The sequence below is a fragment of the Natator depressus genome, chromosome 25 (assembly GCF_965152275.1).
Source record: "Natator depressus isolate rNatDep1 chromosome 25, rNatDep2.hap1, whole genome shotgun sequence".
NCBI classification, from domain to species: domain Eukaryota; kingdom Metazoa; phylum Chordata; order Testudines; family Cheloniidae; genus Natator; species Natator depressus.
The window spans coordinates 10,833,527-10,846,431 of record NC_134258.1 but is presented as its reverse complement, the minus strand read 5'-3'; the positions used below and the strand labels follow the sequence as shown (position 1 = coordinate 10,846,431).

General features: G+C 55.0%; 1 protein-coding gene across 1 annotated transcript in view; it reads left to right on the top strand.

The window, feature by feature from the left end:
* Positions 1 to 2,768, top strand: part of POLRMT (RNA polymerase mitochondrial) — a 34,021-nt gene extending 31,253 nt beyond the window's left edge. The window contains exons 20-21 of the mRNA XM_074939230.1: positions 59 to 132; positions 1,649 to 2,768. Of these exons, the coding sequence (XP_074795331.1) occupies positions 59 to 132; positions 1,649 to 1,698 (124 nt within the window). The 3' untranslated portion in view covers positions 1,699 to 2,768. The remainder of the gene's footprint in view (positions 1 to 58; positions 133 to 1,648) is intronic.
* Positions 2,769 to 12,905: the final 10,137 nt, after the last annotated feature.

Here is a 12,905-nt window from a genome sequence, read left to right as displayed (position 1 = left end):
AGAAAGGGCTCACGTTCCTATTTAACACCCCTTTGTGTCGTGGCTTTTTTTGACCCAGGGCTGAGTGGAGGGACAAGAAGTCCCTCGAACACAAGAGGCTGGTGGAGCTGCTGTCCAAGGTCCCCGAGACAGGTATTGTTATTATCCGTCGTGGTTATTACGGCAGTGCCTCCAGGCCACCCGCGAATGCTGGGCACTGGACTAACGCTTGCCTCTGGAGTTGGTTCCCGGGGTGGCTCCCAGGCGTGAGCCCTCTGACGCGAGTGATTGGAATGAGCCAGCCCCATAACCCTTTCCCAGCAGTAGCCATGTTTCTGATGACCAGTGTCTTTTTCAGTTCATCCCGCAATGGGCAGGAGGAACCTGCAAGACAGGGCACGGCGCTGTGCTCGGTGGGTGAAAGATAGAGGCTTGGTCTATACACCTAAAATGTAGGTTGACCTAGCTGCGGTGCTGGAGAGATGTAGTCAAGCTGAGCTAAGCCCCGGTGTAGACACAGCTAGGCCAGTAGAAGAATTCTTCTGTCAACTAGCCTCTCGGGGTGGGGTCACCCTTTCTGTCGCTGTAGCAAGTGTCTGTAGAACAGCGGCAGGGCTGGTGCCTCTGTAGCGCTGGTAATGTAGACGCACCTTAGCCTGCTGGATCCTACTGGGGATCTAGCTTGGTCCCTAGGGATCCGTCTCGCGCTGCCAGGAAGGCTGGGTGAGCGTCACTATCTTCCCTGTGCCTGGCTGCCAGCCCCGCCCACCCCAGCAGAATCTCCTCCTGGTCCTTGTCCCGAGGCTAGAGTGGCCACACGGCTGGCTGCCCTCTGGATGGGCCAGACGGGAGAACCCCGAGCTCGGCAGTGTCTTGCTGGGGCTGTTAGCACTGGCGATCTAGTAGGACATAACCCCCCCGCCCTGGTAGGACATAACCCCCCCCAGAGCAAGCTGCCTTTGGCTCCCACCCTGGCATCCAACTTGCCATGCGAGCCCAAGCCAGCTGGAGAGCAGAACCTAACTAGCTAGCAGAGATAACTGGAGGTCACCAAGCAAGCAGCCCTTGTCCTGACCCACTCTCTGTCCCTGGCTGGTTCTTCTGCGAGGCCTGGTGCACACAGAGCTAGAAGCATCCCTGCCCTAGTGCTGAGCCCTTTCACAGAGCAGCATTGCACCCACCACAGCCTAGGATGGGGGATAACTGATGTCTTGGGGTGGGCGTCCTAGCTTCTACCCCCCCGCTAACTCTCTGCCCCAGGGAACGCATTCACGTGCAATGGGTCGGGCAGCAGGAGGGGTCCTGTGAGCGGTGTGGGCCCCCGGCATGCTCTGTGCCCCAGGTGGGGTCAAGGAGAGTCAGTCTGATTGCTGCTCTGAGCTGCTCTCTCCTCCCTGGAGTGAGGGGGATCTTCCGGAGTGAGGGGGGATGGGATGTATTGAGACTTAGAATTTAAGGCTGCAAGGGCCAGTGGGATCGTCTAATCTGAGGGCCAGCATAACACAAGCCAGAGAAGCTCACCCAGCGATTCCTGCATCCAGCCCATATCTTGTGGTTGAGCTAGAGCACATAGTTGAATCCTTTCCCCTAGAATGCTAAGAGACGCCCCCGGTCTCCAACCTGTGCAGCCCCCGCTCTGACCTTCCCCCTGCTCCTTCTTCCCCTCCAGGCGACTTTGACCTGCAGAAGGTGAAGGAATCTACATATTTCTTCAGCTGAAACGGACGTGGGCAAGGCCCTGGACTGTCTATCGAACGCTGGCTAATTGGACCAGAGCTGCCAGCCAGCCGAGTCCAGGGTGGGGTCTGGCTCACAGCACCCCATCAGAGAACAAGGGGAGACACTGTGTCCAGCACCTCGTCCTAGGGGCACAGCAGACAGCTGGCCCAGCGAGGTATCCCCCAGGGGATGGATCGGTGTCTCCTCTTTGGAAACGGACCCTGCCTGGAGAGCAGGACCATGGGGCTGCCACTAGGAGGCAGGATCTCTGCTTTCCCTTATGCCAGGAGGGGCATGGCGCTGCCTTCGTATGGCTCTTGCCAGCCCAGCTCACCCGCTCCTCCCTCTGTGCCGAGGGACCTTGATCTGGAGATCACTGGCTGCTATTTTCCCTCGTGACTGGGAATCGCTGACCCAAAGACGAGATTGCTTCGCTCACCGGGAGCTTCTGGCCCCAAACTAAGGTGAAAGGCAAGGGGCTGATTGGGGACTGGCATTCCCTGTGACCTCAGCTTCTCACACAGCTGGGCCTCAGCAAGGGGCCCGTTTGCTGCTGGTAACTCAGGTGCTCTAGGCCAATTGACCTGGCGTCTCTTCCCCCTTCGCTCGCCCCCGCTCACTACCCCATGCGTCTGGGGAGGAGGGCATCCTGCAGATGGATCCCTCCAGGCCTGGCTTTGGACACCGTCTGGGTCACCCATGCCAGGCTGGAGTGCTGTCGGTCTGTGGAGTGAAGGGGGCTGCGGGTCTAGGATCCCAGTGAGACACCTCTCTTCACTGGACTCGTAGCTATAATGGTGCCTTTGTGGGCTAGCCGAGCATGCTTGGGGGAGCGAGCTAGAGAACTCCTCCAGGAACAGCAGCAGCTTAAACCAAAGGCCCCAGAGTGCTTTAGGGTTCTTGGCCAATAAGCTGCCTCTAGGGAATAACCACTTCCCCGGGGGAACAAGAACCTGCCAGTCCCTGGTCTCTGCAGCTGCGTAGGACTTTGCTGGGGTTGGCCAGGTGCAGCACTCAGCCCGTCACTCCATTTCTGTTCCTTTCCCCCTAGCGGAGTGGGGGGGGGGGGGGGAGAGAGACGGCTCCTGGGGTGCTGCACCTCACCTGGTTCCCCAGGGGAATGGTTATTCTGCACTGGGGGCAGCCAGTCACGACTGTAATCCGGAGGAGCCTCCCGTACTGATTCACCCTCTCTCCCCGGTACGTGGACTCCTTTCACTCGGCGTGCTTTCCAGCAGTGTCTCATTTTCAGGGATATCGAAGGTTCGGCTGCACAGTCTCTGGTGGGGCCGGTGTGTAACTGGAGCTGCATGTGAAGCACTGTACATTAAAGCCCTTTGAAACTTCTCCTATGGGGGCTGCTTTGTTAGCAAGTGTGATTGTATTCCGGTGGTGTCTGGAGGCCCCAGCTGAGATTAGGGCCAGTTGGGCCCAGTGCTGCACAGTGAGAGCACGTCCCCTGCAATCGAAGAGAGAAAGGGTGGCGGGGAAACTGAGGCACAGAGAAGGGAGGTCAGTGTCAAGAATATAGAACCCAGGGCTCCAGACTCCCAGTCCGCTACCCCATCGCTGGGCCACGCTGTGGATCTCATTGTGTGGAGGTGTGTACTATCTGCTGCACAGATGTGTACGCGTAGGGGCTGCCTTTACCAAGCAGTGCGCGTGCAGAAGTTGCACCGTGCTGGCAACACTGCACAAGGCCAGGACCCGAAGCCTCTTGAAATTAGAGCAGTGACTTACTCAGCAGGATGTAAGGAACCCAGCCGAGACTGCTCTCTGCTGTGGTGGACGGTACCTGGGCTAGATGTGAATCTGGGCTTTGGGCCTGATTCTCAGTTACACCAAAGCCTCTTCCCCCTCCCCCACACCAGCAACATCAGGGGGCCTTAAAGTGTCATTACACCTGCAGCCTGAGTGGCTTTAGGCTCACTGAGATTGAGGCCTGTTACCTCCAGCAGCACAGTATCTGCCGACAGTTTGGGGCGTCCGTTCAGCACAAACCAGAGGGGAAAGCGCCACTTCCCCCGGCACCCGGCTTTTCCTTGGCGGTCTCCCACCCAGTCCCCTCACTGTCCCCATCCCATGGAGGTTGAGTTCAGTGCAGTCCCTCTGCCGGGACGCTGATGAGCTGAGAGTTGGTCGGTGACATTTGATGTGGCCCCACTCTTCACACGTCCCTTTTCCAGGTGCACCCTGCCCTTGTCACCTCTGTTCTGGTGCAGGCAGCTCAGTGACAGACAATGATGGCACAGACCATGGTTTGGCTTGCTCTTAATCGACCTGGAGATACTTTGTTTTTTCCTTTGCCTCCAAAAGACATAAGCCATCCGCCATTTAACACCCTTCAAGTCTTTCTTTACAAATGTGCGGTTTTGTGCTAATTAAGAGATTTGCACCAGTGGCTAATAACGCCAGCGGCTCCACTTCCAATGGGCCTTAGATTCTGCCTTGGCTTCTAGGTGGGTTAATGAGGGACAGGTTCTGCTCCTTGGGATTTGAAAAACGGATCAGACCTTGAGAGAACAAGACTATGCGCAGAGACAATAGTGAACGTTCTGGAAGGGGATGTAAGTACTCATGCTTCAGGACTTAAGTCTACCTCTAATGGTGGGGGTCAGGAGGAAATGTTCCCTGGGGGCAGATTATTCCGTAACTGGCTACTACAAGTTTTCTTGCACCTCCCTCTGAATCAACTAATATTGGCCATTATTGGCTAGATGGGTTCCTGGTCTGATCCAGAGGACAGTTCCTCTCTCATAATCAGTATGTTAACCCCTCCCATCATGACCAGCCTCTTCTAACAGTCAGAAACTGGTTAGGAGAGGCTGGTTAGAAACCGAGCTGTAGGATGTGGCCACTCCTTGCCCTTGCCCGGGAGCGGGGGGGAAGCAGGTTGCCAGGTTGGTGCTTACAGATGAGAAGCTGAGTGCTGGAGAAACACGGTCTGCTCCTCAGCTGTGCAAGTAGCTGGGCATGTGTTCCAGCCGAGTGTGTGGAGATCTGAGTGACGGAGGGCTGTTGTTTCATTTGTTCTTTTGCTGGCGTGTTTGAGTTGGGGAAGGGGGGGGGGGGGCGGGCTGCAGATGCTGCCAGGAGCCGGAGCTCGGCATCTCAGCAGGCTGCACTGAAATGGGAGCCGCTGATGACTGTGCTGGATGCAATCAGAATGAATCTTGGGGGTGGAGGGGGATGCGTGAGGAAATGAAGGGAAAGTCCAGATGCCAGCATGGAGGAGGTAGGAGAGGCCGGCTGGAGGGTAGTTCTGGGCTTCTCCCCTTCTGCTCTATGGAGAAAGGTTAAAGATATGGTGGGGAACCAGCTCCCGAATCCCCCCTGCCTCCTCCGAAGGGAGTGTGACTGAGCGCATCTCCTCTCCCAAGGGTATTTCTGCATCTGCCTGACCGCCCTCCCCAGCTGAGTGACGCAAGCCCTTTGCCGCCCTCAGCCCTGCTTGGGCACCTTCACGGCTGGCACAGATCCCTCCCTCCTCTGCCCTAGGGCCATGGTAGCGGGATGCAGAGGGTATCGCTTCTCAGCCAGTCACTTGAACCTGGCTGGGGGCAGTCGTGGCTGCTGTGGGATGCAGCTTTGATGCTCTGGATTGCAGTGAGCTGATGGGCTCTTTAGGCTGCAGGGATCTACGTCACACCACCTAGCTTGGTTAGCAGCCTCAGCAGCGAGGACTAGACAACCCCAGTCAAGAGCGACCAGGGGCTTAGGCACCAAAGCCCTTGGAAGTCATTGGAAAGTTTCCAACTGACACTGGTCTGCTTTGGATCAGGCCCGTAGGCAGGAAGCTGTATGGGGCGAGGGGTGCGTGTGCTTTGGGGGCGGCAAAGACTTTCTCATGCTCTCCCTCCTAGCTTAGCAGCCTTATGGCTCTTTGCACCTTGGAAATGGGCCTTTTCCAGGGCTGATCCCAAAGCCAAGCCAAGGGCCCGGGATCTCCTGCCAGGAACCCATAGTGAAGGGGTTTTTCCTTGAAGCCATCGGCTCTGATTCCATGCCCAGCAGCCCTTATCATGTGTCTGTGAATTGTACAGGCTGGGGAGGGGAAGTTGAAAGCTTTGTAGGGATGGTGCCTCCTTGGGTTTAATTGTATCCATCTTGGAGGCTCAAAAATGCTCCACAGACTCTCCCTGTAAGAAGGACTCAGTTACTAGCAAATTGCAGCCCATGCTGGGGTGGGATGTGGCAGCATGAGGCTGTGAGGGAAGACTCGCTCCTCTGATTGAAGGCACAGCAGGGAGGTGTCTAGGGCTGCAGACCCTGATTAGTCAAGCCGGGATTCGGCCAGGGCGTGAAAGCGATTGGGGCAGACAGGGCCATGGGCGGCCAGGGCCTGGGTTTTATGCCCTTTTCCTAAGAATCCCCAGCTTGAGCGTGCTGGGGGCTCTGCGGGGAATGGACAGGGCCATAGAGGGGGAAATAGCAAACGTGCAGCAACATCACCAGTGGAGAGGTGGGAGTTGGCCAAGGGAAAGGTCCCACCTGCTATTGCCATGAAGGCTTGTCCCATTGGTGCGAGCCAGTTCACTAGCTCGCAGGGCTCCGGCTCGGGCTGTTTCATGGCGGTGTAGACTTCTGGGCTCGGGACCCTCGCACCACCTGGGGTCCTACCGCTTGGGCTCCAGCCCCATCCCCTGGACATGAACCCTGCAATGAAACAGCCCCTTAGTCTTCAGCTGCAGTGGAGACATGCCCTCCATGTCACTTGGGGGTGAGTCACTTCATCTCCCCCTTGCCTCCGGCTCCCAGAGGGCCCTACCAAATTCACAGGCCATTGTGGTCAATTTCCCGGCCATAGGATTTAAAAAAATCATAAATTTCATGAGTTCAGCTGTTTGAAATCTGAAATTTCACGGTGTTGTAATTGTAGGGTCCTGACCCAAAAAGGAGTTGTCGGGGGGGTCACAAGGTTATGGTAGGGGGGTTGCGGAACTGCTACCCTTACTTCTGCGCTGCTGCTGATGGCGGCGCTGCCTTCAGAGCTGGGCTCCCAGCCAGCAGCTGCCGCTCTCCAGCTGCCCAGCTGTCATAAGCATACAGCGAAGGTAGCATAAAATCCCTTCCTTGCCTGTAAGGGGTTAAGAAGCTCAGATAACCTGGTTGGCACCTGACCAAAAGGACCAATAAGGAGAGAGGATACTTTCAAATCTGTTGGGGAAGGTGTTTGCTTTGTGCTTCTTTTGTGTTCTCTCTGGAGACAAAGAGAGAGACCAAGCAAGTAATCCAGCTCCTACTGAATGATACATATAAAATTACAGAAATAGTAAGTAATAGCAAGGAAATGCGTTAGAGTATCTTTTGTTTTAGCTTGTGAATTTTTCCTGTGCTAAGAGGAAGATTTATTCCTGTTTTTTGGAACTTTAAAGTTTTGCCTAGAGGGGAATCCTCTGTTTTAAATCTTATTACCCTGTAAAATTATCTTCTATCCTGATTTTACAGAGGTGTTTCTTTTACTTTATAATAAAAGTTCTGTTTTTAAGAATCTGATTGGGGTTTTTAGTGTCCGAAAAACCCAAGGGTCTGGTCTGTGCTCACCTTGTTTACTCTCAAGCCTCCCCAGGAAAGGGGGTGAAGGGACTTGGGGGGATATTTTGGGGAAACAGGAACTCCAAGTGGTCCTTTTCCTAAATCTTTGTCTAACTCACTTGGTGGTGGCAGTGATACCGTTCCAAGGAGAAGGAAGAATTTGTGCCTTGGGGAATTTTTTAACCTAAGCTGGTAGAAATAAGCTTTAGGGGTCTTTCATGCGGGTCCCCACATCTGTACCCTAGAGTTCAGATTGGGGAGGGAACCCTGACACCAGCTCTGAAGGCAGTACAGAAGTAAGGGTGGCAATATTGCAGCCCCCCTAAAATAACCTTGTGACCCCCCCCCACACACAACTCCCTTTTGGGTCAGGAACCCCAGTTTGAGAAACGCTGGTCTCCCCTGTGAATTCTATATAGTAGAGGGTAAAAGCACCCAAAAGACCAGAATTCACGGTCCGTGACGTGTGTTTCATGGCTGTGAATTTGGTAGAGCCCTGCCCATAACACCTCTCTTCTTCCCAGGGGGGACTGCGAGGCTAAAACCCATAGCTGATTGCACAGCGCACCCCTGTGATGCTAGGGTCCGGATCAGCACCTCGGTAAGCAGTGGGAACAAAGGCCTCTTGGAGCAAGCTCTGTGTTTGGCAAGGGCGGTGCCAGTCCAACCTCCACGTATCACCCTGCTGGGCATATGACTGGCTCTCTTGCGGCTCCTTTCTCTGCAGCAGCCCCTGGGGTGGGGGGGATCTGGTGTAAATGACTGAACCTGTGAGTTGATGAGACTGCGCAAGCAAGGCCGACGCCTTTCTGAAATGCCCGTTGTTCCTGTATCTGACAAATGAAGTGACGTTTTAATTATTTACAACGCTTCTGCGTCTCCCGGCAAGTATTTTGTAGTGTGTTTTGTCACAGGAAGGGAGATGAAATCTCCCTGTCGCGTGCTCTTGTTCAGTCACAGCTCACACTCGTTGAGGGAGGCAGCTGATGAGCTGAGCAAGATTCTGCTGCAGTGGGAAGGAAAGCAACGAGTGAAACTCAGTCTTACTTCTGTTCCCGTCCCCCAGTTGTGGGGTGCTGAAGGGAGAAAAGTTTTGGGTGTAGTGATGACTAGGACTCTAGTTTGTTGTTAATTACCCTGTGGCGCCCCCAGTGTTCCCTTGCCACACGGGTCAGTATCACTGTCTCCCTTTTACAGGTGGAGAAACTGAGGCACACAGCAACCCAGTGACTTGCCCAAGGAGTCAGTACTAGAGTGTGGGCATTGACCCTGGATCCTTTGAATGCTGGCTCAGTGCCTTAACCATGCCGCCATCTTGCCGCTCAGTAGCTGGCAGCTTCATTTCAAAGCTGATTGTTCTAGTTGCAAACTCCAACTGGGATCAGACAATCGGGCGGTGGCCCAGTCATGTTCTGCTTCTAAGATCTGCAGCCAGGATGTAGCTCTGAGCTGTGAGAGCTCTGCGCGGCTAGTGGGAGGAAGGGGGATGGGTATATCAGTAAAGCCAGCTGGATAGGAGGTGAGGATGTGGAGTAAGAGGGTGACATGGTTTCATATTTGTCACTTTTCTGGCTGGAACTGCCTCTTGAAAGGAAAACGCCCCCATTGAAATCTCTTCTGAGCTGAGCTGGTACCTGTGAGTCACACCGGTCCACCTACCCACCCAGGCTCAGCGCCGCAGTGCTACTGAGTCATGCTTTCCCTGCCATGCTCCTGCGCTGGGAGCGACTCCCCACCCCTTGCAATAGCCTCTCGGTGCCAGGTACCAACGAATCTTTTCTCTTTCCCCCCCACTGCCCTTTGGGAGGCAGAGTAGAACCTAATCCCTGCACCCCCTAATTCACACACAGACTGAACAGCAGACAGGGTGCTCGGGAGCGTGTGTGTTCTCCATTATAGCCCCTTTTGCATTGCTCTGGTAGCATCAAGGGCCCTTAAAGTGGGTGGAAATGACCCCCTGAGACGATCCCATGCCCTGAGGGCATCCCCAGCTGACCCAGAACAGGTGCGGAGGCACAACCTGGCCCTACTCCCAGTCTCTGGTGTAGCAGGTGTGTTGGGGGCAGAGGCCGTGGACTTTGGTTATTCTCTGCTTCCCGGGGGAACTTAGGCAGCAGATTACAAATTGCAGCAGCCCCCAGGCTGCTCTGGTTTACACTAAGACCTGCCCAGCTCCAGAAGATGGGGAGCACCAAGGTGGCTTATTAAGACATCTAAACGTCCCCCAGCTCCTGTTCAGAGACAGGGTAACTGAGACTAAGCCATAGGCCTCCATTGCTCTTGGAGAGAGACTGAATTTGTCAGGTCTCAGCTCGAAGTGGCCGGGGCCTCCCCAGTGCTGAGACAGTGCCCGATCCGCTGCCCAGCAGACAGGTGGTTTGCTCGGGATGCGGTGAAGCGTTATGAATAATTGAAAGGAACCTGCACTTGCCAAATATCTGAACAAAGTACATTCCAGGATGCATTAGTCTGGCTGTTCTTATTCTAATGGCTCGCCTGCTCTAGCCTAGTTGATCACAGTGGCGCACCCGCTCGTTAGCGCTTGCTAGCAATGATTTTTTGTTTGTTTTGTTTTTTTTTTTCCAAATCCCCAGACTGTGTCAGCTGTCAGGCCCTGCTGCTGGTGCGATGGTTCCTTTCCTCTGAAGTGATACCCCTGCTCTCACTAGCTATTTAGGGGCTGGGATGCAGATCCGGAGGGGCTTTGGAAATTCCCAGCTCAAATGCGTTGGCTGAAAAGCATCTCACCGTGACACCTTACAGAGATGAGCCTAGATCCTCAAAGGTTCTCTAACCCCCATTTATGTCCATGGGAGTTGGGCACCTAAATACATAATTGCATCACCAAGTGCAAGGGGAGGGTCTCAGAGCTGATCACGCATCCTTGGGGTGTGTTTGGTTTTTTTTAAGGTAGAGTCCAGGCCAGGTGGATCAGCTGCATTCCAGCATGGCTTGTGGTTGGGCTGTACCTTACAGGTGGGAGATTAGCAGCAGGTACTGACCATGGTAACAGGCCTAGCCTGGCTATGCATCTTAAGCGGCTCTGAGAGAGCCTCGAGGGTGGGTGGTGAGGTGGTTTTTTGTTACTCACTGACCAAGTTCACAGGCAATTTCTGGTCATCTCTTCCAAGAGACTGTTGTGGGCTCAGGCGGTCCTGGGGGTCACAGAGCAGCTGTGAGCTGAATCCTTTCCAGGGCCAGAAGGGACCGTCTCTCTCATGCAGTGTTCACCTGGCATGAGCAGAGTGACTGCGACCTGAGTAAGAGCTTTGTGTGGGTCTGGGTCCCGACCTTTTCACCTCCTCCTATGGGCTACAGAACACCATGTTGCTCAGCAGGAGCCCCTCGCTCCCCTTTGCACAGGATGGATGGGTTTGTACAGCACCTAGCGCGATCCTAGTCCAGGCCAGGGGCACCTCTGTGCTATTGCACTACAGATAATAAACTGCCTTCCCGCTGCCTGCATCGTTGGTGCTGCCCCGTCCCCCCCAGCCTTCGCCATCTTATCTGCGTGTTTGCATGGGGAGGCCTTGGCACTGCAGCATCCCCTCCTGAGGCGGGAAATGTGTGAGGCCTGGGGCGGGACCAAGACTGGAAATAAACGTTCAAGGGTGAGAGTAATTAACCCACTGGACTGTGGGGTGGGACGGATTCGCCATCTCTGCTACTTTTCAGCTCAAGATTGGCTGGTTTTCTAAAAGCTCCGCTCTAGGCATTGTGGGTGGGCTGGTCTCTGGCCTGGGCCATGCAGGAGGTCAGACTAGATGAGCACAATGGTCCCATCTGGCCTTGGATGCTATATGGCACCCCCTCCCCCCCATGTTTGGGGGACCAGGGGTGTGGTCTAGCAGGAAGTGGGAGTCAGGATTCCTGGGTTCTGTTCCTGACACTGGGTGGAGAATGGGGTCTAGTAGTTAGAGAGGCAACTTGGGACTCTGGACCCCTGCGTTCTCTTCCCAGCACTGGAGGGGGGTGGTAATGGGAGCTGGTTTTCTAGTCCCAGCTCCGTGTCCTAATTTAGAGACCTCAAACAAGACATGTCCCCTTCTTAGTCCTGCCTTGGTGCAGGGGACTGGACTAGATGACCTAGCGAGGTGCCTTCCACTCCTCCATTTCTATGAGTCTTGCAGCCTCAGTTTCTCCATCTGCAACATGGGAATAAAAACCTTGTGAACTGTCATTAACCATGGGGAAACGTGGGCTAGGGGCTACAGTGAGACAACCTTGGCTGGGGCCACCCCAGCATGGCACAGCCTGGTCGTCTTCCCTGGGGGGGCAGGGGGCGGGAAGCTGTGAGATAGTGTCTCTTCTGCAGCCCGGGAGGATGGTGACGCAGCAGCCAGGGTGTGGATGGCCTTTCAGGTGATCAACCCAAGGCCTGAGCTGCTTCCGAAGCCGGGGTCCCATTTCCCAGCATTCAGTGTGTGTGTGTTGGGAGGTGAAGAATGGGTGGGCGGGGGGGGGCCTTGTTGCACAGCACAGCAGAGCCCATGCAGCAGGAGCGGTGTTAGCATTCGGCGCTGTCCTTGGAACGATCTTGCAGCTGAGCCGCATGGAGGCTGCTGTGGCCGCGGACAAGTTCTGCGCACGTTAGCGACGGGCTGATGCTGCTCCTGCAGCTGACTGGACTCAGCTGAGGGTGGGAACCGGGGTGGGGGAGATTAAAACACAGAATTGCATGGATCCCGAGGGCTGAGAGGATGGGGGAGAGCAGAGTGTCACAGTGTGCAAGGGACTGGACAGGACTGGATATTAATTACCTTCCCTGGCTGAGATAACGCACACCAGATAAGGCAGCCTGCTAAAAGCTTGGGTGAGCAGAGATTTTGGGGGGGGGGGGAGGAATTGGATAAAGGGCCCACCCAAGCAAATGGGTGTTAATAAGCCTGAGAAGCCATTAGGAACAAGAGCCATGTTAATCACCCTTCGCTTCCTCAGGCCAGAGATTGCAGCTGGTGCGTTGTTTTTCTTGTCCTGCTGGAAGAACCAAATTGAAAAAGATGGGAGGAGAGTCGGACTAGTCCCTCAGCTTTTCTAAAGGGGATGGGACGGGACTTGTGTTGCTGGGATCCCCGGTGGAGATGGGTGCATTTGGCCTTGGAGCTGCAGGCCCAGGAGTTAAGGCTCAACTTTCCTTTGTGCTGGCGATGCCATGAATCCCCACGCCGGCTGGATGCTGCCTTAGCGCACGGTGGCGTTACCCCGCGGGGAGCACACCAAACGCCAGGCTGGAATGTTCCAAGGTGCTGGACCGAGGGGTGTGGGTTTGAAATATCTGCCCTCAGGGTTTGCAGTTTGGTTCAATGGCTCTCAGCCCCTCCCACCTTACAAGTAGTTCCTGCACCCTGGGAAGTTGGTGCCTAGCTCATAGGACCTGAGGCAAGACTTAGGGAAGAGTTTCTGGCCTGGGAGGTTAGATGAGGCATCACATCTGGCCTTGGCATCTAGGACCCTTAGGTCTATAGGAGGGGGTGAGACTAGCCCTGGAGTAGTGTGTGTGGAGGGGGGCTAGTGCCACCCTGTGCAGGTGGAGGATAAAGATGGTCTTGGACCAGTGGGGACTAAAACACATGACGACATTGCAGTGGGCTGGGCAGCTCGGCGCAAAGAGCAGCGCGATCCAGCCTGGGGATTTCTTTAAATACAAAAATCCTCAAAATGAGGCTGTTTCA